Raw genomic sequence first — 27,553 nt, forward strand, 5'->3', positions numbered from 1 at the left:
TCTGAGGATCTCGGGTCCTTCTTGGGCTTTTGTGTAAACCATGCTGAAACTTGGAATTATTCATAAATTCTGTTGTTCTATACACAGAGTTGATATCTCTCTCTCGATGTATCTCTGTGTGCATCTCTCTCTTCTCCTTCTCTATCCACCTACAAACACATGCACACATATACACACATATATGCACACGCACACACACCATGCACACATGCACATATACACGCACACATGCGCACACACAATTTGACTAGAAAAATACGAAAGTGGTGGAAGACTTTTATATAGATGGAGAAATAGAGATAGTGATATATATGTCACATATATGCCACTTCAAAACATTATTGAAAAACAAAAATACTAAAACATATTTCTGCCAACCCCATGTAAGTTTGTGGGTTTTTTGTTGTTTTTACTTATTGTTTTGCTGGATTATATTTTTAGATTGAATTAAGTGAAATTTTGCTTCTGTAAATTCTTTACCAACAAAGAATTAAAAGGAATATTTTTTAAAAGACCCTTTATTCTAATGACTAGGTGGTAAGTAAAAGAAAATCCCACTATAAATCATAATTAAAATGATAGCTTTCAAATATTGGCACAACTACAATGATTATTTTTCCCTCCTTTTAAGTAAATGTTTTGAGTCTGGAAGACCATCAGATATCGCCTAGGTTGTTGTTATTAAGGTAATTCTATTTGTGATTCCTGAATTCTTGACAGCATTGTATCAAAATAAGCCAGTGTATAATCCTAATGAATCTTTATTTTTAAGGCTTATGTTATCTTAAGAAGTAAAATTATCTTTGTGATACTTAGAATTACTGTACTATAATAATGATTAAAGGATAATTTCCTTTTTTAGCAGGGTGTAGACATTATGAGATTGAAGGTAAATGTTGAAAAGTGAGATAACATTTTGGGAAAAAATATCCTTTATAAACAGACATTAGAAGATTTGTTAAAATCGGTTTCTGGCGCTCAACAAATTCTCAGTGCTTGGGTATCTTTGTAGAACATTTACCCACTAATCAAAAACCTGATTCTCTGATGCTTGTAATTTTAGTTTTATTGCTTCATTAACTAGGACGACACATTTCAATTTACAATTATGTGAATTAAGAATCAATTCAACTTAAAATTATATGACTTAAAATTCATAGCTGAAAATGTACAACAAAACCATTAAAACATCTTTTAGAGATTTGTATTCCTTTGCAAAGAGAAGAAAGGAATCTATAACTACTATTTTAGTGTTAAGTCCTTAAAAAAAAATTAGAGTCAACCATTAAGAGCAAGTAACTGAAAACAATGGCTCAAAAGTCGGGCTCTGTATGCTGGTCGGCCACTTGGGGCCCCTTAGTGCTCCCTGAGCACAGTGGCTCCGTCCTCTGATCTCTCTGCTCACTTTGTATCTCCCGGAGAAATGCAGGTACCTTATCTATTTATAGAACTGTCTTCCTGACTCAGTGCCACACCTTGCCAGACATACAGAGGGCCCTTTGTAATTATGCGTGTAATGAACGAATAACTAATGAGCAATACTTACTCTGTGCTAACTTTGGAACTTTCTTTTAGATTTCAAAGAAGGCATAAAGATGGCTTCCACGTTTCATCACTCTAAATAACTCCCACCTTTCTGAAGCCTCTACAAATATATTCAAAATCAATTTTAGAAACATGTATCTCATGATTTGCTTTAACTCATCACCCAAATGCTTTTTCAAGGTAAAAAAAAAAAAATAGAACCCTATGATAATCTTCCTCCTCTTTAAATCTTATTTACTTAATACAGAAGAATTCTGTATTTTCCTTTCCTTTTTTTATAGAATTTATACCAATAAGATATTTAGATCAGAACAAATATCTATAACTATTTGTTCTAAATTCATTTCTGAAATGTGATTGAAACTTATCATCATGAAAAACAGAAAAGAATAGCATCTGACATATTGAAAGGACTCAAAGAAGTATTAATCTAGAGTAGACACCAAATAAAACAAGCTAAAGTTTAAACCCGTTGACAGATCATGGATATGTGTTCTGCATGCCTCTTATTTTCAGTCTGATGATACAAGGTTGTCTGTCTTTTGTAAAATCACTATAATATTCAGGAATCAGCAAGTATAGAGTTACAGTTTTGCAAGATGAAAGAATTCTGGAGATTGGTTGCCCCGAGTGAATATACTTGACAATATTGAACTATAAAAATGGCTAAGATGGTAAATTTCATGTTATGTCTATTTTACCACAATTAAAAATAATAACAAAAATGAATCTTGAAGAAAAAAATACCTTGAGAGAGGGTGCCTTGAGTTCACAAATGCAAATCAGAAGCAAACTACCATGAATTCAAGATGACATTTTTATGGGACGGAAAAAGAACACTGGCTTCAGTGTTTTTGCTACTAATGGTTAAAAATAAGCAAACAAACAAACAATTAAAAAACAACTGGAAGAAACTTTCAACTTTCCCACGAGCTGTGGTGTTCTACGTTTACTCTTCGTTGATTCATTTATTTAGGACCTCATTCTGGGTTGATGATCGACTATTCTCCATCAGCCTATGCATGGCCCATTTTGATTAATGTATTTACTAATCTACATTCCTCAGTTGTTTTAAATTATGCATTAAATATCTGAAAAAGACATCATCCAGAACAAAAGCTAAGCTCTGGTAAATAGTTGTTTCTTACCACAATTTAAGCCTTCTTTTTTTCAGTCTGGGGCAACCATCGTTCTGAATCCAGTATTCATCACTCTCTTGTTTTTCTTTTTACTTACTTATTCCATCTACGCATATACCTTAAAAGCATCTATTTTATTTTAGTTGTTTTTAGCATTATTCTGAGGGGAGTGTTCTGTTTGTAATTAGGGGGACTGTACTTTTTTACTTAATAATGAATTGCTAAGATCCATCCATACTATTTTTTATTGCTGTGGTCTATTTATATTTTATGGCTGGTTAATTTTCAAAATTGTGTGAAAGTATAATTCCCGTGATTTAAACCATTTTTGAATAAATTGCATCTTTAGGTCCTTACTGCTAACCACATCAAGGTTAGCTCATCACTTGAGCCTACTGCTGGCTCTACCACCCTGCCTAGGTACACCTTTGGACTATAATTTGCAGCCTGTTAGAATGTGCTCTAAATGAACAACCTTGCTTCATTTAAAAATCTTAGTAACTTTATTGAATTTGTCTAGGAAGAGAGTTTGAAATGTATTCTCTATTCTTCTTTATTCAGGGACTTAAAACCCTAAAATTTTACTACGAAGATAATGCCATATAAATATTTGTGACTTCTAAGTCATTTGTGAATTCCAGGTTTTACAAGTCTCTTTGGGTGCATTCCCTCAGGATATTTTCCTTTTTCCTCAGCTATTAAGACATGTTCTGCTAACATTGGTGAGAAACATAATCAAAGTTTGTCAGAAACTCTTGGAACATATATTATAAGCAATTCAGAGTTAGCTCTTCTTGTTTCTTCTTGCCTGTAGCTTAGCAGAGAGCGTTTCTTTCTTTAAGCTAATGGAGTAAAGTAACTGTTTGAACCTCATTTTGCAAAACCTTCTTGACAGAATTGCTAAACTTTGTTAAAAACAAAAGAAAACCTGTGTGAAAAATTCAAGATGTTTAAGTCATGATTAAAAGCTACCAACCAAGGGATTTGCTGCCCTTATCCTTAATCATTTACCCAAATAATAATTACTATGTGGTGATTGAGACCCCCTACTTCAGACAGGCTTTGGGTCATATTTTGGCCTTGCCGGTGACTATGTTTGTGGCATGATACTTGACGTGTTACTTAATGGCTGTATGAATGAGTTTTCTAATGTGAAAATGGGGAGAGTACGGACATCCATCTCATGGGGTCACTGTGAGATTTAAATAAGATAATACATTAAAAAATGTTTAAGTGACAGATGCATTTGAGCTCCATACACGTTAAATTTGCCAGCAAATCCACCCTGGTCTTTGACTTGGAGTGATAACTTATGCTTGTAATGAAGTGCTGTTTCACGCATTTCCCTGCACACATGTATAATGCCCCACCACTCTGAGTAAACACAGAAAAACAGCCTAAGTAGAATCTCTTACTTAAGCAAATGCTATTCTGAAATTCTATCGACATCACGATAAGAATTTATGGCCTTACCAACATAACGTATCTATTATTACATACCTTTAAAAAGAAATCTGAAGGTTGAAATATACAAATGGATGGTTCTGTAGTTTTTCTTAGAAATTTTTTTAGGGTGGCTTTGGAAAATATCTGAATCTCAAAATTCTTACATCATATCTAACATGCTTTTAGCTTGATATCCACTACTCAATTTAACACACACAATTTCCTATTTAAGATTTGTAGGGTGTTTTAGATATTCAAATTCTGACACACTTTGAAATATTTTACAGATTTATTGGCCCGCTGCAAAGGAACGAGTGGAATTATGTAAATTAGCTGGGAAAGATGGCAATGTAAGTATGAGACCTTTGTTAAACTGATACTGATAATAAATATGTATATTTTTCTATTGAATTAATGGCATTGGTGTATTATTTTTAAGACTGCATTAACATTCTGTGTAAAGACTAAGAAGATATAAATATTTCTGTCTTGCCATTATTCTCAGAGATTTAGAAATACTAGATTTTCTAAAGCGTTAATTCTGGATATTACTATTATCTTCACAGAAATCTCAGAAACTCACTTAAAATATTAAAAAATAAATCATCAGAAAATATACTTATAGGACTGTATATTTTTCATTTATATGCCTGTATTTTGTAAATGCACATGAAATCATGAATATTTTAGCATCACAAACATACAATTGATATTTAAGTGAATTTGAATTAAAGTTAAACTTTAAATTCGCTTAAGCATAATTATAGGAAATAACTTATAAAGGATAAATAATGGGGTTCTAATATAAACTTCTGGTTTAAGCTGCCTTAAGAGACAGAGAAAACCTATAGATACACGTGACCAACTCAATTGCTCTGGAGGCATCCTGTCCGAATTGCTTTCGCGTTGTCCAAGTTGCCCTGTATCCTCCCTGACATTGTGTTGTCTGTTTTATCTCCAGCAGTGACGGAAGAGTGCTGTGGCTCTTCTGCCTCTTGTCCTCATCTGAGTGTTCTGATTCAGGCCAGATGCTCTGAGTTCTGCCCTGACTTCTTGCACTGTGGTGATAGGGAGAATTGCTCTCTCTCTCTCTTTCTTTTCTTTCTTTCTTTTTTTTTTTTTTTTTTTTTTTTGGCAAAATAAATCACTTCCTGAATGTAACTGAAGATGAAAAGAGGTTCTAAACTTTTCAGAAAATAGATATCTTGAGGCATCTTTTGCAACATTCTCTAATGTTGCTGTAAACACAGTAACCCAGGGGGATTAAGATGAACAATGCCTTTTCTTTAATAACAACAAAGAGTGTGTGTTATAGGAAAGCATAATTAGATACAAAAATTGTCACTTTACCAATGTGATAAAAATAAAACAACGTGACACGTGATACCTAATATAATTGAGGGGAAGTTTAGAAGACTAAGAATTTGGAACAGTGGTTTGCTCACCCATTGGTTCATGTATTTATTTATTCAACAAATATTTATTAAGAACCTAAATATGTACATAAATATGTGTATGAAAGGATACAGTTTCTACTATCATAGAGCTTTTAATACATAGTAACGATACTGCAAAACAAAATGATCAAAACGAAAGAAACTTTTGATTATGGCTGATTTTATGTTCTTTCAGTATTAAATGTTTTCAGGCACATTTATGTTAACAGAAATATATCAGAGGATATTAGCATCAAAGGCAACAAGAAACAGTTTTTACATTTATTTTACTTGAAAAAGATCAAACTATTCTAAAATATATTCTTCTTCCTCTCATGTCTCTAATCTCTTCACCCTGTTCAATATGCTAACTGAGCAGGTGCTCAGGTCTGCAAATCCTCATACCTTTTTGTACTTGCGGGGGAAAAGGGATGCATTAGTTATGAGAGTTTTCAAAATTATGTTAATAACAGTACAAACATGCCATAAACAGCATGAACACTTTAATATTTTGTGTTTTACCAGAATTGACTGTTTAAAAAGGAAGCCAGGAGGAAAAGGTGGTTTAAATTTCCTTCAATAAACTAGTGTCAGTGTTCCCATGGAGTAGATGAGGGATAAACACTCAAGGTCAAACTATCAGTGAAGGTTTTACTTGTGACAGTGTTCTCATTTCAGTGTGTTCACTAATTCTAGTTATAGAATAACTCAGTTGGCTCCTATTATTAAGTTAAAGCAAAGGGTGATAAACTTTTCTGGAGGTGGTATCCTACAGTGTGTAGGACCCAGTACACGAAACCTATTCCTACAATTCATTTGTATTTGGGAGCTGCTAATCACCTTTAACCTTTAAGCACAATTACTGCCAGCCCAGGATTAGAGATACAGGAAGTTTTTCTCTTTTTACTACAATCTGTAAAGTTTGCTGGTGAATCATGTAGGGATAATACGGTTCTTGTCCCCTTCTTTTTAATCTGTCACTTTAAAATAATAGTATATTTTAGAATTGCTAAGAATGGCTAACACTTTTATAACACTTACCATGTTCCAGGAACAGCTTCCAATGCTTTATAATCTCGTTTAATCCTCATAACGATATTATATGCTAGATTTTATTATTATTCCTCATTTTGTAGGTGAGAAGACTGAGGCCAGAAAAATTAAATGGCTGGCCCAGTATCACATATCTAGTAAATAGTGAAGCCAGGAATTGAATCCAGAAGTCTTGCCCCATAACCAGGGTTCTTACACAACACTGTGATCTACGCATAAAGGTGTGAACTCTACGTATAAGGTCTGAAAACCTTATCCCCCAAACTGTACCCCTCAAATCACTTCTCTCTTCAATATCTCTGTAATAGAGAGCCTCGGTTTACAGCGTTGCTTAGATTCCAGCCTACAGAAAACTGAGACAAGTGTGTGGTTTTATTGACCTCTTTTATTACCTTTGGCATTACCTTCTCTCCTCCCTTCTCTCTAGTAATTTTTACCTACTTCCCAAGAGTGTTTTTAGGATTAACAAGTGTTTGGAAAGACTGTCCCTTTACACAAAGGTACTATATAACTGAAAAATAGTGAATTATTTACCATAATGAAAGTTAGCTAATTGGGGTGGGGAGGGAGTGGAAGATGAGGAAACAAAAGAGAACTATTCCCCTTTCTTGACCACAGTCTCTAGTTTAGTCCAAAGAAAGGAAATAGTGACAGGAAGCTATTTCATAGTATTTTGTTTCTGCTTAGAATATTATTCAAAAGAAAGTCACCAAAGAAATGTCCTTAGTCCGGACTATAAAGAGTGGAGTCAACCTCTCAGTCCGGGCAAAAGAACACACAGGATGTGGGCAGCCTGGGTTGTGTTTGTCATCTTAACCCTAGAGGCACACAACCTTGTCAATGGAGACATGACGTAGACTTCGAGGATCTTCCATTGCCCAAGTTCTATGATTACATTCTTTCTTTCTTCTTTTTAAAAGAACATCTAAAAGCAAAACAAAGTGCTCATTGTAGAGAGTTTGCAAATTACATGGAAGTCATCTGTAAATATCTCCTCCCCCATGAACATTACCCAGAGATAGCTGGTGACATTTTGATGTTTATTCTTCTATCTTATCTATTTACTATTTTTCAGAATGAAATCATTGTATACATAGTCCCCTAAAACATTTTTTTTCACTTTGCAAACTGCCATGAGCATTTTCCCATGTCATTAAATTCCTTTCTATAACACTACTTTTAATAGCTACACTGCATTCCTTTATATATTATTTCATCAATCCTCTGTTGTTAGAAGTTTGGTATAAATCCAGTTTTTAGCTATTCTAAGTGATGCTTCACATGAAAAATCTTATATGTAAATACTGTGAGCATCATTGATTATTGAGTAGAATTACTGGTCAAGAATATAATTTGAGGGCTTTTTAGGATATAAAATTTTTTATGCACATTGCAAAATTACCTTCCAGAAAGTTTATGCCTTTTGTGCTTTAACCAGCAGTACATGTTCATGAGAGGGTATATTTTGCTATACTCTTGCTAATAATAGTGGGTAAACATATGGTTAATATTTAACGCTAATACGTAAATGAATAAAATGAATGTATTTAATCTTTGCCAACAAAAAGAAAATTATTTTTGTTATTTTTGCCTGAAATCCTTTCATTACTATAAATACTAAATATTTTATGTAGTTGTAAAATTAGGACTTACTTTTTGGAACATCATATCTCTATAATTTGTTCATTTTCCAATTTTAGTGTTTGTCTTTTCCTTACTGGGTATTTACAGATTTTCAAGATATATATATATATATACATATATATATATATATATATACACACACACATATACAAGATACATATATATATACATATATATATATTATAGCATATTATGCATATTTTCAAGATACGTATGTGTATAAAGTATATTATTACTTTGTGATCAAACTTACTTAAAAATATTTTTTCATAGTTATCCTATTTGATATATACACTTTTAAATATTTAAATTGGCATATGTCTCTTTTTTTTCTTTAAAATATTTTCCTCTGTCTTGCCAGGACAGCTAGTTTTTGCTCTGTAGAAACTTCTACTTTAGATCTTCCATTTTTAAAAGAGAAATGTGATATGGGGATTATCATGTATTTATTTTGAAGTGTCGGCAAATTATTAAAATATTTTCAACACTGTAAGACCTAAGCAGATACCTGTGTAGACTGGAATTTTTTTCTAAGATTTATCTCTTTTTGAGAGAGAAACAGTGTGCCTGCGTGTGCGTGGGGGAGGGACAAAGGGAGAGGGAGAGAAAGAATCTTCCAGCAGACTCCCCGCTGAGCACAGAGAGAAGCTGGGCTTGATTCCAGGACCCTGAGATCATGACCTGAGTCTAAATCAAGAGTGGACTGCTTAACCCACTGAACCACTCAGACAATCTGTAGACTGGATTCTATTCTGAGGTCTGTTAGACAAGCACCGTAGCACCGTGAAAAGTCTGTGGTGATGACCAAAAATGTTTGATGATCACTATATTCTGCAAAATACACTAAAAATAAAAACAAACTAGATACCTAAATCAGAGTGTCTCTCCATATATAACCTAATTAAAATTAGCAATTATAGGTTAGTTATCAGAAATACATATAAAGCTGTATTAGATTTAATTGGACTGTATATAAGTCTAGAGAATTAAATTACTGTATTTCTGTATTGCTATTTTTTTCATATATCTAGGGAGAAACTAAAATTCCAAGTGTTAATACATAATACAAATATATATTAGCCTTTTCTTCCAAGTATTAATTCAGTTTTATATTTGTCTTATTTATTTAATTACATACAATGTATAAATGTATATGTGAGGTAAAATATTGAAACATTACTTGAGAGAATTAAAAAGTCGATACTAGTTTTAAAATTTCTTCTCTCTTTCTTCCAATGGGAGTGTTGGTAGGTGGGAAGGGGAGTAGGTGGGAAGAATAAGGAAAGAAGAAATTCATATTTTTCCAAATTTGAGCATATTACTCGCTAAATTGCGAGTAAATTGGTTTGCTCACATGCAACCACACTTGCAGTTGTGGGGAATAGCTAACAAATTAGCCAGCTTTCAGGGAAAGTTAAAAAAGCTGCTTCTCAAAATTATCTTTTTTCATGCCTCACAGAATTATGCTACCATGAATTGCCATGCAGGTCGCTAAGTGAATTAAATCAAGTTAATCATTGCTCCTGCTATTTAAGAAAAACTTGATCTTGTAGGATCTCTGTTCCCAGGTTTCTCATTCTTCAGGCAAGCAATTCCCTTTCCTTGCCTCCAGGCTGCTTTGAGAACTACCCTCTCAACCTTGCTACAGAACACTTCGAGCAGAACTGACTTTTTTGCAAACTGTCAGACAATTGAGGACTCACCCATAAATTGCTCTATTCCATGTCAGCCCAATCTGGGAGAAGAAGGAATTTCATAAATCCTTGTGAATATCTCACCAAGTCAAAAAACTAGCATAATAAACTACTTTCCAGGGCTGGCTGTGTTTTAATAAAGTACTCCTAGAAAAGTTAAAGAATATGGAATGTTTTAGGTGTGATTCAGAGCTTTTTCTTTATAATCAGTAACATTATATCTCCTCTGTGTATAAAATTTCATCCTGGGCCTTATTAGCCTTTTTAAAAACAATGCCGTGTCTCTCATAGTCCCTAATCTTTCTGACTCCGTATTTTATGATATGAAAGGAAGTAGTTTTATTTCTTTATACAAATATTTATTTCAGAATCTTATAAAATTACTGCCATAGTCAGTGTGGGCTACTGTAACAAAATGTCATAAACTAGGTGGCTTAAACAACAGACATTTATTTCTCACAGTACTGGAGGCTGGGAAGTTCAAGATCAAAGCGCCGGTAGACTTGGTGCTTGATGAAATTCTCTTCCTGGCTTGCAGATGGCCATCATCCTGTTGTACCTGCACATGGAAGAGAGAGAGAGGGAGGGAGGGAGAGGGGGAGGGAGGAGGGAGAGACGGAGAAAAAGGGAGAGAGGGGGAGAGAGTCAGAAAGAGAGTTCTGTCTCATCCCATAAGGGCACCAATCACATCATGATGATCCCAATCTCAGGATCTTTTCTAAAGCTAGTTACCTCCAAAAGCCCCCCCTCTTATTACCATCCCACTGGGAGGGGGGAGGTTAGGGTTTCAAGCAATGAATTTTAGAGGACACAAGTACTCAGTTCATAACAATTACCATCTAAATTCTACGACTACTTGTTAAAACAGCTTTTTAAAAAATGATGGAATAATGAGCAGCGAGTCAGTCCGTCCTCACTCCAGCAGTGTGATTCTACTCTTCCCCTCCCTGTGTACTGTTCCTGGTATAGATCTCACCCTCGTATAAAGCTCTTCATGGGGAGAAAAGCCAAGAAATAAAAGTCCCTTCAGTGAGCAGGAGTGAGTAAAATAAAAGCTGAAGGATATTAAAACCTCTCATTCTAGTGATGAAGCCATCATTACAGTTTATCTGGTGATCGCAGACAGTTTTAAATTTTTTGCCTTGCTTTTCTCATATTACTGTGTCTCTGTTATTTGTTCAAAATCATTAGTATGACATATGTATTGCCTGAATTAGATTTTCATTTGAGATTGCCTAACATGATGTCCCCTATGGTGCCTTTGTGCAAATAGAAAATAAATTCTCTCCATCAGACACCTTGACAGAAAGGTGGAACACTGACATAATATGATTTTGTTCAACAAGACTATGTGCCAGAAAACTGTCTTCGTGGATTTAAAGCTTTCCTTTCTTAAGAGACTGCATGTAATGAGTGTTTGAGAACATATACAAAATATATGAAAATATTCAGGATGATAAAGATGTCTGTAGTGTGATTTGCACATCCTTGGATGTGCCTTTTTCTTCCCGCAGCATAAAACCTAGTTAACCAGATGCGGTACCCTTATTAAAGAGTGCTAAGTCTGCCTACCTGATAAAGAAACATCCTTTGCTTGTGTAGCTCTCTGAGAGACTGATAATGATACTGTCCCTTCACACAATCTTAAGGAACTGCTTTGTTTATAGGAAAGCAGAGAACAGAAGATTCAATGAGTTCACTGTAACATTCTTCTGTGGTAGAATGTATACATTTTATTAACTGGGATCTATGAATTCTTGAGACATAAAATTGCAACGCTAGCTGGCCAAGGGAAGTACTAGAGACTAGGAACTCTGTACCACAGATACGCAGGCGTAGCTTTTCATTCTAAAATCTGAATAGCCACTGGCATATTGATATTTTATATAGATCAAAATCAGGGTAAATAGTAATTATTAATATTATATTATTTAACTTAATCTCATTAGGTAAGTTTTTGTCTGCTTCTGAAAATTGTATTTAATTCTAAAAACCACCCTACCAGTTAGGTCACTGTTTTCTGTCTTTGGGGTTGTTTTGTAATATATTCCTTCTTAACAACCCAAACAAGAGTGACCCATTAGGTCAACGTCTCACCGGTGAGGAACCCATGGCCATTCAGGTAGGGAAGAAATAGACTTTTTCTGTGAATCCCAGTGGTTTCATAGGTTTATACCTTTCTTGGTGAACACTTCCCCATCTCCTAGATAGAGTCAATCCAGAATAAAAGTATACTCCAGCCAGTGTTTCCTCAGGGGTTTTGGGGTCCAGGAACCATGAAGCCAAAAATTATGTAAAGATAAGGAATTACTTATGTGAGGTAAATCAAAAATAATGTATAATAACAGGAATGACTACTCTGAAAAATTGAGAGTCACTACTTATAAGTAACTAGGGGATAGATAATATATGTTATAACAATAATAATGCAAAGAAATATTTTTAGGACTAAGCACATGCAAAACAAGCAGAAATCTAAAAGTGTCTTCAAAAATTAGACTCGGTGTTAAAAAGTGTATGGGAAAAACAAGATATTCTTGGAATAAACAGAAATTAAGTTGAGTCTTAAAGGCTCTGTAACATTGAAAATAGATGGGAATAAAGTGGTAGGGCATTCTATCCAATAAGAATGGAATACATATCTGGGAATACACAAGTGTGTTAGTGTTTTGTTCACGGTCGCTGAGAGAGTTGACGTTGTCAACAGTAGGATCTATATGGGATACACAATGTGGGAACATCAGAAATGACAGGTTATGTTCTTAGGTAATTCCTGAAAGAAGATATGGATATCTCATTCTGTTGATATCCATTCTCTAGGCCCCGCTGAATACCTATAGAGATGTGCATTCTAGCATTCTGATTAGTTCAACACCTGTAAAACTTCAAAAAAGCTTCATTCACTCATTTAAGCCACAGTTTCTAGTTTGTTTTGCCTCCTTTGCTAAGTCAGATGTTTAAGCATGTCTCATAAATCATTTTCATTTTTGCTGTTTTTCTTGATGATTTATCTACTTGGAAAACAGGTGGTATGAATGATAATCTTTCAAAAACGTGAATTACGTACTAATGCTTTTATTTTTTTTTTATGTCCAATAGACAGAATGTGCAAATTTCATCCGTGTACTTCAGCCCTATAACAAAACTCACATTTATGTGTGTGGAACTGGAGCATTTCATCCAATATGTGGTTATATTGATCTTGGAGTCTACAAGGAGGTAATATAATGAAATAGCATGAAAACAATTAGTTATAATACCTTGTCATTTAATGTCTTTGACATAAAACAGGCAGATTTGAATATAAAGTTTGAATCATATAGAAAGAACTCATGTTCCCAACCACCTTATAGATTGCCATTTTGGTTACACACTTCATCTATCCAATAAAAAGTTTTTTTTATTAGAAGTTTTTTTTAATGAGATGATCAAAATTGAAAGTGTAAAATGTTGAAAGTGTTTGTTTTCTATGGGCTCTGTGTATGTCTTTATTTTCTCTTGAGTTTCCATTGTAATTAGATCTATATTAGTTGCTGTTAGTAAAAATCCACATCCCATACGGCCTTGCAGTGGAATTGTATCTTCTAAACTATTTCATTTTTCCCATCCGGCAAATTTGACCTGTTATATACAGTTACAGTGGTGCACACGAAGTACGGAGAATTTTAATTATTTTCTTAAAATTATATGGATAGTCATTAACACACTGAACTCATTATTTCTGCCAGGCCAAATTGCCATAGTGCAAATAAAGATGTACTAAATTAAGAGTAATATATTCCAGCTATCAATGAGCATTTTAATAAATGAGAAACATGCAGATCTCAGTAATTTAATTAATAACTAATACGTTAAAGTGCCTTCTTTGTATCATGGACTGTGCCAGGCACTTTACATGAATTGTCTCTGAAATTTCACAACGCTTTTATTTGAAGTTAGTTACCTTTATAACTCCCAACTTACAAGTTAGTAAAAAATTGAGTCTCAGTGGAATTAAATAACATGCCTAAAATCACCCAGCTAATAAGTGGTCTGGCAAGGAATTGAACCAAAGCAGTCTGTCTCTAGAGCAAGCATGTCCAACAGAGCTTTAGACTCTAAATTGTTTCTTTGTATGGGTTTGATGGGTTGTACTGTCATCCTTATGTTTATGTATATACTACTTGTGAATAACCACACATATTTGCAGGATAATTGGCTGTGTGTTTGAAAGTAAAGTCTGGGCTTATAGAACAGGTTTCTTTACATTGATTTAACTGATTCATGCAGAGATCAAACCCACAGCTGTGGCTGGATTAATTTTCCTCTCTAACCAACTTGTCTAACCAGCCCATTCTCAACTGTTTGAAAATAAAGCAACCCTCATAGTTAAATCTCTGAACCACTAGGAGACTTGGCAACTTGAATCCATCATTCTTTGTTGCTGGTGTAATGTTCTCTTGCCCAGCTTTGATGAAGGGTAATATATAACAGTAGCTCATAGCATAGGGTGTAATTACATTAGATAGCCCCACAGCTTGGATGTGTTTTGAGGCCTGAGGCTAAAGGCCAAACTCACAACTTGCTGAGGGGTGCAAATAGTGTTCTTTAACTCCTAAAAGTCACAAGTGCTGAAAGGGAATTTAGATGGAGCTAATTACTTAGCTTGGGACTGTCAAGAGGACCTAGGGCAGTCAGATTTACAAGTTCTGTGAGTAGGAGAATTATGGGTGAGCCGGGATATGAGCCCAGTGAGTTTTCCTCTGCTCAGGAGTACAGGTAATTGTATGGCAACACTGAAGATGGTTAACTTTTTTTTAATGAATTATTAGTCCCAAGAATTCATTGTTTTTCCAGAGGGAATTTAGAAGGCTCTTCCATTTTCAAATAGATAAGGTTGCCCCTGAAGTGGCTGGAAAGAGGGGCCGGCAATATACAAGAGGGACGGAGAAGGGAAGTGTGGGAATACTGGGGCAGTGAGAGGGAAGGGGGAGAAAAGCTCAAATGAATCCCAGATTTCTGTCCTTGGCAGTGAGTTGGAGAGTGGTGTTACTAAGGTGAGAATAGTAACAAGTTTGCGAGGGAAACGGTGAGTGAGTTTTGTACATTCTGCATTTGCGAACTGTTCAGTGAGGTCATGCCACGCGGGCGGCTGGGTCCGAATTTCAGGACAGGAGTCGGGGCAGTTGTCAACAGCTAATCCGGGAGCCTGGGGAGCCAGAGTTTGAGTTATGGCTTCAGTCATTTACCAGCTCCGTAGTCTTTTGTGCCCTGCATAAACTCTCTAAGCTTCTGTTTATTCAGCAAAATGAGGATGATAATAATAGTAACTATCTCACAGAGTTATTTGGAGGATAAAATGAGAAAATGCTTGTATAGGCTTTGGCAGAACACTTGCTTCATTCCAGTCATCACCACTTACTACCCAGCTGTACTAGGCAATGGGAACACAACAGGCAGCAAGGCAAGGATTTTAAGAGTGTGTACGTAAATTTCATGTAAAAATGTCTGCAGTGTGTGTTTGCATGCATGTGTATGTATAAATGTGTGTGTGTGTGTGTATGGGTGTGTGTGTATGTATATATATATGTGTATATCTATATATACTCTGTGTGTGTAAATATATACATTTATCCTGTGATACTGACAATGCCTGAACGTTGTTTAGTAATTACACTGGAAGTGTGTTCTTTCATCTGGGATCTCCCCTCTGCTGCTGCAAATCTCATCTTTAAGTGGGGGTGGTATTAGCAATAACTTTGCATAATTGCTCTGATGATTAAATGTTTGCTGTCATGCTCATCTCTTCAATAATATACTTAATTAATTAATTTTTAATTAATTTTTTACTTACTTAATTTTTTACTTAATTAGGCTGAAGGAATTTTCTTATAAAACTGAAGTTGTCTCAAAATTAGTGTCATGTAATTCAGCCATTTTATCTTCCAATGTCCACTCAGTCAGCCATTATTTTTTACAAAATTTTCCTCTTGGTGTCCTTGACTCTGGCTTAAGGAAACTTGCTTTTCTGATAATTCCTTTCTCCAGGAGATTTTAAGGGAGACCTTGTCCTAAGCCTTCAAGATATCAATGTTATGGGCTTATCTTGAGAATGTAATGAAATGTTGCATCTTAAAAACAGAAGTCTGCACAATTATGAGGGTTTATCTAGTACTTTTCATCAGCTGTGACATTCTCCTATGTTCTTGGTCTTTCCTTTTTAACTTTACTATAATCTTCTGGCATACTGGGATTCAGTTTACTTTTTCCCATTACAATATCCCATTATATAGGCTTTAGAGTGAACAGTTCTGTTTGACCTGTGGAAAATATGTGCCGTTAATGATATTTAAACACACATAAGAGCCACTGTCTACAGGTGTTTTTTTCCTGACATCTCTCTAGCTGCATTCACAGTTGGGAAGCACGCCCTAAACAGGTTCTCACTATACCTTTTCCGTGCCAAGGCTCCACTATCACAGCTTGTCATTAGCTGGCCTGTTCTAAGTAAACATACTTGGATTTGATCGTATTACATGGTCATGGTGAGTCTATAAATTGATTTCAACACATTTTTAAATCCGTGAGTTTGGAATTCTGAGGTGAGATTAGTTAACAGCATGAACTTTGGGGACAGCCCTGAGAGTTCAAGCTACTGCTTTGCCTCTTACTAGCTATGTGATGCTGAACAAGATAGTTAACCCCTTCTGTGCTCAATATTCCACTAGAAAAGCTGAAATTCTTAAAGTAGCTACAGCTTTAGGCTTATGGTGAGGATTCAGTGAGACAATGTACATAAATTTCCTGGCCCACGGTTAGTACCTATTAATGGCAGGGACTATTCCTGTTAACATTAAAGTGCATTTACTTAAAACTATGAAATAGCCATTGTCAATCATGCTATTTAAATTACTACCAATATTTTTTTTAATAAGGTGGTCGTTGCTATTGGTTCTGTTCAGAAGAAACAAATCTGAAATGACAACACAATACAACAAACAATCCAATTCCCTCTATCCCTTTTGCTTCATTGCTTACTTTCTAGATAAGTAGCACCGAATGTTCCTTTCTTATTACACGTGTGTTCTGATACAAGTTGGTAGATACACCATCTAGAGAAAATGTCTGAAATGCTGAATTTCTCTAACTAGTGCATATGCAGGGTGAGTCATCAGCCTTTCTGCTGGATGGTAGTGTTGTCATTGTTATGAAACACTCAAACTCATGGGGCCATATTCATTATACATTCATATTTTTCTTGGAAAGTTCAACTTAAGATGTTATTTTTTCCTGAATATTAAAAGTCTGCCAATGTCGTTCTGTCTGTGGCCACTATTATAAAAATAGATATTTCAGCCAAAATATCTATGTGGTTTTAATGTGTACAGTGTTTTCATAATAGTGAAAATACTACAACAGGGTTTCTTTTTGTTGTTGTTGGCTTTTTTTTTTTGTCCACATGTATCAACAGCTCTGTAAATGAACTGCCTGCCTTAGAACACTTTTATGTCTCTAAAATCACAAAATGTCACAAGGCCTATTTTGGTATAGGTGCAGATGTATGAGTAAATAAACCACAAGAGTAATAAAGTATAATTATTATAGTAAATTCATTTCTTTTTTTTTTTTTTAAGTAATCTTTATACCCAACATGGGGCTCAAAGTCATGAACCTGAGATCCACAGTCACATGCTCAATGGACTGAGCCAGCCAGGCGCCCCATAAATTCATTTCTTAGATGAGGAAATTAGCTTACTAGGCTCAATAAATTTGTTATTAGCCTTAAGAAATATGTGTGCTTGACGGTGATTTTGATAGTGAGAGTGGTCCAGAATTAGTGAATTGATGGTTATACCACTATTTCCGATTAAAAAATTCATTCAGTATTATCATTATTACTTTGGGCAAACACAGACCAAAACATGGGAATTGAGCCTTGCCAGAAATAATATTTGCTAGAGAGTTAAGGAGCACAGCACGATGCACATGCTATATGCTCAATCAGTTCTTGTTGAATTAATGAGTTAGCATTTAGTTCTTATCTATCTTCTTGCTGATCCTGCTATTTTTAAAAAATCTCACTTGTGTTAATATTTCTCATAACAGGAAGTTATATTCAAACTAGACACACATAATTTGGAGTCTGGCAGACTGAAATGTCCTTTTGATCCTCAGCAGCCTTTTGCTTCGGTAATGACAGGTAAGATCAATGGCAGGCAGTTCTTGCTTTTAGGTGGTTTTCTGAAAAGGTGTATGTAGACTAAACCACATTTTCTTATTGAGTTAAAGATTATTTGGAATTACTCTTTCACTGGCTATTTGGTTATGGTGTTTTAGTGCCAAATCTCTATATTTAGCACCCTTATCCTAAAGGGAGTCCCGAGCAATCCTTCATTTCTACAGAGTTGTTTTTTTTTTAATTTATGTTTATTTATCTGAGAGAGAGAAAGTGAGAGCACAAGGAGAGGGAAGGGCAGAGGGAGGGGGGGACAAGCAAACCCCCGCTAAGCAGGGAGCCAGCACAGGCGATTCCAGGACCCCGAGATCATGACCTGAGCTGAAGGCAGATGCTTAACCTACTGAGCCACCCAGGTGTCCCTCTACACACTTTTGAAATGAACTTCTGGTTGAATTCTTTTTAATGCAAATGACACATACTTACTTGTTCTCTAATTTTATATTTAGATGCCTCAGATTTTCTTAAACTAAGCTATGTCCCTATTTGGCTTACTATGAAAGTTAAATTTAGCAATTCCCTAAACATAATAGGTTACAAAATATGTTGAATATTCAAGTGGAAGGATTAATAATAAAATGTAGTGGATATACTAATAAAACAAATGATAGAATACAGATAATAGAATGTTATAATACCTTTTCCCTCAATTTCACATCAACCTGATTGTATTAATGGAAATGTGAAATTTTTGCTAGCACATTCAGTCTTCTCTTGCTTTGTCTACATCTTAAATCCACTTGTGAGGTGACTATCCTGTTTAAAGAAGGCAGTGCTGTGTGGTCCGAAGTCTGTTCTGAGGAATGTTGGCGCGACCTCTGAATTTTTACCATTATAAGGACCCCTTTTGTCTTGGTTTGGTTCATGACTTTACTCTCTTTTTATTTAACTTGTCTATCAAATGTTTGAATAGACGATAAGAGTGAAGCACCGTGACGTTTTAATTTTCGCTTAGTGAGAACTAGTGATCTTTCTTTGAAGTGAAAGCGTGCATGGTTTTGTGTGTTTTGAAAATTGTATGACTGATGTTCAGTCATTATCCTCAGAAAGTGAGATGGATGATTTGGGATTCTGATCTGTCAAGTGGGGTTAACATATCCTTAATAAAAACAATGGATTGTAGGCATCGGTGACCCTTCTTACAAATCCCTAAGTGATTTAAATACACGGAAGACAGTTTTAAAGCCTGGATATACAGAGAGTTTTTAGGTTGAAACACACCTTTTTTTTTTTTTTTTTTTTTTTTGGCAATATGTTCAAATATCCACAGTTTTTTATGTTTTAAACAAATAGTTTATTTCCTTTACTCTTGCCAAGTAATGTCTTTATTGATGTTATTTTTTTCTTCCATTTTAAAAAATTTGCTCCACAAATGAAATATTGTCATTTACCATTTATTTTAGGGGATTGCTGTAAGAGAAGGAAATGGTATCATATCTACATTTACTTTACCTAACTGGATTTCTCTCTTTTCTGTTTTGTTTTGTTTTGTTTTGTTTTTTTCATATGGAAATTAACTCTTGTCATTATTTAGATTGGTTGACAAATACTTCAGTAAAAGCTTATTTAGATGGATGTATTCAGAGGATTAGGAAATTTCTCAATCACTTATAAAAAGTCAGAATTTTAAAGATAATGTTTCTGAGGAAAATTGGATTTTAGTGATAAAACAGTGTCTTTCATTGTTCTTATACTTAGCCACTTAAAAACCTAAATGCTCTGTAGAGATTAGCCTTTTTTTTTTTTTTTTTTTTTTTTGGTCTGTTAGGTGGACTCAACATTGTTGACTATAAAGATTTCCTGAAATAAAAGCTTAGCTTTCAAAGAGGCAATATATTCTACTGTAGGGACAGCATTCTTGTCTCTCCCCCTGTAAGTGCTGACTAGCATTAGGGAAGACTGCCCCTCCCCCGCCCCCCCATCCTTTTCTCTTCCCCTTCTTCCCCCATCTCTTCCTTCTCTCTCCCCTTCCTCTCATCCTTCTCCCTCCCCTGCTCCTTTCTTTCTCTTTTGCCTCCCCCCCCACCACTTCTCTCTTTCTGGTTAAACATGTATATGCATTTTACATAAATAACAGGACAAAGAAGTTTGGTATGCAGTAATAGCCACATCTTTCCCTTTTCAGGAATTCCTGTTTATCAGAACCATTAGAGATGTGATTAGCTACAAGGAATGCAACATGTTATAATTACCAAGAATGACTTCAGTGCTGAAAGCTCCCTTTCAGCAGAGGTTAGGCAGAGAAAGTTGTGGTCATTGAGGTTGTGTCGGTTAAGTAAATACTAATTACACAATCCATTCCTCATTATGGCATTTACTTTTTAGTATTTTTTGTGCTGCTACCAAGACAAACTCCTAATTATGATGTATCCTTGAATTATTTGTGGGGCGAGAGGAAAGAGGAAGAGCTTATTCATAAGAGAAGCTAATGCATAAGCAATTGTGAATTCAGAAGACTTAGGCCATTTTTATCGTCAGGTCTCTTGCACCAGCGTACCAAAGTTCATTGAGTTATCTTGTCTTCGACTCCACAAATTTTTCAAAATTTGAATGTGAAATTTATGAAACAGTATCTTCTCATGTTAAGCAATAAACGTCTTTGGTTTCATGGAATGAAATTAGTGTATTGCAAATAGTATCTGCTGCTGTACTCTTAGAAGTCCTGTGTATTCTCTTCTCGCGCTCAGATGAGTACCTCTACTCTGGAACAGCATCTGATTTCCTTGGCAAAGACACGGCATTCACGCGGTCTCTTGGGCCTACTCACGACCATCATTACATCAGAACTGACATTTCAGAGCACTACTGGCTCAATGGTTAGTGATTTTCTCTTTTCATTTTTTTGCCTTTGCTTTTGGGTAGATAAGAAACTCATTATTACTCATTCACATGTGTTTGGGAATAAATGGTTTAGCTTAACATTCTAAAATACATTTGATGAATTCCCCACTAAGTTAGACAAATCTCCAGAACCTGTTGTGTGTATAATAATAATACCGGACACTTACTCAAAGTGTGCTATTGCTCTTGACGCTGTTCCATGCTCTAACTTATTTTTTTAAATGTCCACAATGACATGTGAGGTATACATTATTATTATGTGCCTTTTAGAGATGAGTAAACAGAGTAAAGTTGAGAAATTTGGTCAAGTTCTTGTAACTTGTCAGTTGTACCCTGGGGTTCAAGTCGATGATCTTTCTCCTGCAGTCTGTTTTTTAATGATGAAGCCAAATACTGTCTATGAGCCTAATGACAAGGGCGTAGTTTGTAATGCTAACTTCTTCTGTTAAAAGGTTATTTATGGCTGGGTTGACATGTTCCTCTAAAATTTTAAGTATATTAATATTGACATTAGTGTATCTGATTACTTTTTTGTTTGGAGGTCATATTCTGATTTTAAAAAAAAAGTATATGAATACTTTTTTGTTTGGAGGTCATATTCTGATTTTAAAAAAAATATATCTGATTACTTTTTTGTTTGGAGGTCATATTCTGATTTAAAAAAAAAGCCACTAATGAATTAATTAATTAATTAATTTATGTCTGTTTATGCTCTCCTGCCTTACAGCAGGCCAGGTTTTATCATGAGAGTCTAATGTTTTCTAATTATCATAGGACTTTATTATACAGCATGGCAGAATAACATAACATGGCCATTTAAGCAGATAAACACCATTTCTCGTTCCCACCATAAATACTGGGTTTTAGTGGAGGAGGCCAGGGTAGACATTTCCTAGGGGCTATCTCTCTATCTCCCAGTATCATTTAAGCAGTGACAACGTAAACAAAAGGGAAAAACACTTTAAAACATTTCTTTGGTCAGAAGCTCCAGATCCATTTGTTTACACAACAATGGGATCTCCCTTGACCAAAGAGAGCCCTATTAATGGGGAAAACAAATTTAGAATATCTGCCAGCTCTGCGATTACTCATTCATTTCTCTGCATTCAGACAAGACAAGATTATCTTCTTGAGCTTTATGAGGTTTTTGTGGAAATACTTGGTTTGAGAGTGAGTCTATGGATTTTTACCAAATAGAAAAACTTACCCATCCGTTTAGGTAACAAGATATACTAATGGCTTTAAAACGAAGTATAGATTGTATTTCTTTTTTTTTTTTTTTTCAAAGATTTTATTTATTTATTCGACAGAGATAGAGACAGCCAGTGAGAGAGGGAACACAAGCAGGGGGAGTGGGAGAGGAAGAAGCAGGCTCATAGTGGAAGAGCCTGATGTGGGGCTTGATCCCACAACGCCGGGATCACACCCTGAGCCGAAGGCAGACGCTTAACCGCTGTGCCACCCAGGCGCCCCTAGATTGTATTTCTTGATCTTGGGAGGACAAATGTCATCATATTACCACTCTTTTCAGAGATTATTCTATTTGTTCCTTAACAATGACATGTCCATTAAGAAGTCTGCCACACTGCTGAATTAATAAGTGTAGGAAATCTTTATTCGACTATTGTTTGACCAACATGTTTTTCTTAAATGCTGTGTGAAGAGAATTACAAAGTAGGAAGCCTTGAGTTGGTTTAACATTTAATAACAACTTTTGAGGGCCCTTGGCATACTGAATGCTGTTCTACTCCTGGGCTTGGAAAGATTACATGGGACGGTTACTGACCTAACGGGGACAACTACTGGAAGCATTAGAAGAGAGTGGGAATTGGGGCTGGAGAGCTATAAATATTATCCTGACATCACGGGGAAGTTAACGATGGTTTAGTTCTTTTTTTTTTCTTTAGGTATAATTGACACATAACATTATATTAGTTTCAAGGGTATAATATAATGATTCAATATTTGTATATATTGCAAATTGATTACAATAAGTCTAGTTAACATCCGTCACCATACATAGTTGGAAGTACTTTTCTGTGTGTGATGAGAACTTCTAAGATCTACTCTTTTAGCAATTTTCAAATGTGTAATACAGTATATTAGCTGTAGTCACCATGCTGTACATTACATCTCCATGACTTGCTTGTTTTATAACTGGACTTGTGCCTTTTCACCGTCTTCATGCATACCCTGCTCTTCATTAGGGAATCGAATTTTTCTTTTTTATAAAGGTAACTGACAGTAGTATGAAGAGAAAACTAAAGAGAGTAAGGATAGAGAAAGAAGCCATAGCAAGGAAACAGGAAAAAGGTGGGACAAAGAACAGAGGTATTGGCAGTGGAGGCGGATATGAGAAGATACAGCAACAAATATTTGAAATAGAAGATATTTGTTTGGGAATAGAAGAATCTAAGGATATGAGGATGGAATTCAAGAGAAAGTTTTGGATACTGAGAAAACTTTGGGATTGAAGAAGTAGCAGAAAGGAAAAAAGGAGAAAGGATACACAGTAGAAAAGTCTCAATGGACTGAATGAAGGCAAATGACTAAGAATTAGGAGAACATTTATAGTTCTAAGACATTCAGGGTAGAGTGCTTAGTGATTAATGGCCAGGGGACCATATAACCCAATTTGCCCTGGACGTTTCCAGTCTACCTCTAATGCTCTGTAGCTCTCAAAAGTGTCCTAGTTCAGACAAGAATCACAGCTTTGTTTCTGTGGAATTTAATTACGTAGGTTTAAATCCTGAATATCATTTACTTGTGACCTTGGTCAAACCTTTCTGTGCGTCTACATTTTTTTGCCAAAAATTTGGCATAATAATAGTATTTATTCACAGGCTTTTCTAAGGATTAAAGTAGATCACATAGGGAAGATCATATTGGAAAGTCTGATGGAAGATAATTTTAAGAGCAGTTCAGGGTCAATGCTGTCACCACCATGATTGTCATTATTCTTGAAGGTGAAAACGGCAGGAGGTGGGACTAAAACACCAAGGGCTCTGTGGTTCCACTGACATCTATTTAGCATTTGTAACTACTGACCACCTTTTCTTTCTCTCTCTTTGCATTTCATAATTCTGTGAGCTCATCCACTCTCAGATTTCCAACTGTTTCCTGTGTTCCAGCGTTTCCTGAAACTACATTTCCAAACCTTTTTTCTGCAACTCAGAGCCCTTAAAAATATTTATTTGGGTGTCTTATATTTTCCCAGATTATAAGAAAGAAACTGATTGTTTTATATGTGAATAAAGATACCTAAGCCTTCACCCTGATAGTGCCACTAAGGGGCTTTGATTTTTTTTTTCAAGTTGTTTAAGTTGTGATCCTTTGCTTGAGTTTCTTTAAATATATGCAGATACAGATATAGATATAGATACATAAAAGACTAATTGGATCTAAAATCTAAAGTCCTGTGAGTCTAACTTAAAATGATTTTGTTTTCCCTTTCTAACCTGCCCTTCAATACCAGTTTCCTGATTTCTATCTTACTTTCTAAACGTTATCCACCCAGTTACCTTGAGGTTATCTTTGATTCCTTCCTCTCCCCCACCCTCTTTATCTTATCTGTCACTAGGGGCCTTTACTTCCGTCAAAATATCTATCGACCTTGTTGATTCCGTGGCCACCATCTTGCTATAGGTCTTCATCACTTGATCTCTGGGTTCTTGCCACTATTTTATTGTTTGTTAATTCATATTCCTATCACTAATTTCTTCTGCTTCAAATTTATTTTATGTAGCATCCACACTGTTCATTATTTTACATACTTTTAAAGTATTATTTTATTTACTGGTATAATCCTAAAAGAATTACTATTCCCACTTTACATTTGGGGGATAGATTAGAAGTCAGATGTATTGTGCATAGATAGCTAGTAGATATGAGATTGAAAATCAGGGATGTCTTTCTTGCTCTAGACACTTTTTTCTTGACATCTTATGATGTATTTTATGATCAACCTAAATTCTGCTTTTTTGACTGCACATTCGTGTTTTTGTAGCCTCATTTACAGACAGAGTCCATGCCTACATGCTACGTTGTGCAAGAGCAAACTGAGGATATGGGTTTGGTTGTAGGCACTAGAGCAGAGAGAGAACGTGTGGTTCGGAAAGTGATGTGGAAGACCTCGGCAGAATCTCCTGAAGTCAGGGTTAGTGAGAACATCAGTTCAGATGCTTGCTGATGGACAGGCAAGCCAGAATAAAAGCACGATGCTTCAGGAGATCCATTCAACCTTGGAGTTTCTCAGTCCATGGAAACTAGGGCACAGCAAGGGAGAAATCATAGAAACTACATGAGATTCTTGTAATGAGGAAGTACTTGATTGGCTAAGGCTAAAGACTGACTTACTGTGGGAGCATTCCTGTTCTCCAATCTGAGAAGTGGCCATCTTCCAGATAGAGTCAACCTGTGGTCCAAAGACGGGTCAGTGGGTCATCTGGCTGGAGTCAAGAGTGTGGGGAAATAAAATATAGTGATAGAGGAAGTGTGAAATCCCTTGGAATAATGTTCAGTTATCTTATTCAACCTCATATTCCATAAATTAAGACAGCATGAAGAAGGTGTGTCCAGGTCTGTTAGCCCCCAAGCTAACAGGGTGACTGTCCTTCCATTCCAGTACCAAACTTCTGAAAGCAATAGTGTATCCTATCTCCTGAATTGCAAGTTTGCCCTTTTGGTGGCAATTACGGGAATAGAGGCTATTTCTGCCTTAACACTGGACCTGATGTAGCAGTTACTGACACAGGCTACTTGCTCTAAGCACTGTCTAATAAAGTAGACACTAGCCACATGTACACTTAAATTAATTAAAATTAAGTACATTTAAAATTTGGTTCCTTAGTCATACTGGGCATATTTCAAGAGCTCACTAGCCACATGGGCTAGGGACTATCATATCGACCAGCACAGATATAAAACATTTCCATCATCACATGATTTTCTGTTAGACAGTGCTGGTCTGAAGTAAACCTACTTCTTAATTATGTGCAGTAGCTCAGAGTCAAATAATGCAACACAAGTGTAAATCTTCTTTACTGTTCATTTAACATGTAGATGTGAAACTCATGTCTCGGTTTCATAAAATGTTGCCAGGTTGAAAGAACTGACAGATAATTAATATTTCAAATGATGGAGTCGGTGTCAATATCAAATCAGTTTCTCCTCTATCTTATAACATCATTGTGTTATTTGTATCTGGTTAGACAGTTTGAAAGTTTTTTTCCTGTTAAATTTTGCTCTCTATACTTTCACTTTTAGTTTAAAATCCTACTTTTTACATGTTTGTGATTAACTAAACTCTCGTAAATGTAAATTGATATTACATTTAGATTAAGCGAAATACAAGAATTAAATTTGCAATTGAGTGTGTTGAAATAATTAACTTTTTAAAAGATTTTATTATTTTTTATTATATAATATTTATTTATTATTTATTATTTATTATTTTATTTATTTATTTATTTATTTGACCGAGAGAGACAGCGAGAGAGGGAACACAAGCAGAGGAAGTGGGAGAGGGAGAAGCAGGCTTCCCGCTGAGCACAGAGCCCCATGCGGGGCTTGATCCCATGACCTGAGCCAAAGGCAGACGCTTAACGACTGAGCCACCCAGGCACCCCTGAAATAATTAAACGTTTAAAAAATATGATCATCTGTGGATCTCTTTTAAGTCCATATAATCCGTGATGCTTGTGTGTATGCCATGTTTTGTTCTTTGCCCTGCCTGGAATTAGCCAGAGTGAAATCACCTATCCTCTTCACTTACCAGTCCAAGGATCCTTGTCAGAATTTCTCTAGGACTTTGTCTAATCCAGGTTCAGTAGCCTTAAGGAGTAGGAATCCAGACTCCTCCTTTGAGAGACTAATCCATCTGTAAGATACCTCACCAGGAGGATGAAAAATTGCAAAGGTGCAGTACTGTGGGCAGTTCTGGATGAAGTCTTAGATGGTTCCACACTTCTCCACTTTTCTTTATCAACTTAATCTTAGAACCATCAGCAAATAGGAATGTAGCTAGAAGTCACAGTGGTTACTCAAATACAGTTGAGTTTTTGTGAGAATTTTAGAATAAAGCTGAGAAGTATGTCCGTTTGGAAAATGAAAACAAACAATGATGCCTCAAATGCATATGTTTTTGTTTTCTTTCCTGGAGTAGATGAGAACTTTTGTTTTAAATTTTTATTTTTAACATATGGAGGCAGTTTTCATTTGAAGTTTCTCCTGGAGAGTTCGGTTGTCTCCAAATTCTCCTTCCGCTTGAAAGGGTAACATTTTTAAAAAGTGGTAGTGAGAAGATATTGCAAGAAGAAGTAAAGGAAAGTAAGGAAGTCACTATTTGTTAAATCATGGGGTAGGTGTGCCATCCGGTGCAGAAAGGTTCATGATGCATATTGCAGGCTCCGCGGGTTGATGCCATTTTCGTTAAGCAGTGCCTCTTAGTGTCAAGCTAATAGCACATTTAAGAAAATGCATGATTTCCAATTCTGTCCCTATTAGAGTATGTCTTTTAAATGCCGAAGAGGGAAAATGTGC

The 27,553-nt window shown here is 35.5% G+C and overlaps 1 protein-coding gene across 1 annotated transcript in view; it reads left to right on the top strand.

Moving 5' to 3' along the window:
* SEMA3D (semaphorin 3D) overlaps window positions 1–27,553 on the top strand; it is a 126,477-nt gene that overhangs the window by 35,215 nt on the left and 63,709 nt on the right. Inside the window, exons 3-6 of the mRNA XM_008686297.2 lie at window positions 4,418–4,480; window positions 13,057–13,176; window positions 18,043–18,136; window positions 20,860–20,988. Of these exons, the coding sequence (XP_008684519.1) occupies window positions 4,418–4,480; window positions 13,057–13,176; window positions 18,043–18,136; window positions 20,860–20,988 (406 nt within the window). The remainder of the gene's footprint in view (window positions 1–4,417; window positions 4,481–13,056; window positions 13,177–18,042; window positions 18,137–20,859; window positions 20,989–27,553) is intronic.

This window comes from Ursus maritimus, unplaced genomic scaffold (genome assembly GCF_017311325.1).
Source record: "Ursus maritimus isolate PB19 unplaced genomic scaffold, ASM1731132v1 scaffold_3, whole genome shotgun sequence".
Taxonomy (NCBI): Eukaryota; Metazoa; Chordata; class Mammalia; order Carnivora; family Ursidae; genus Ursus; species Ursus maritimus.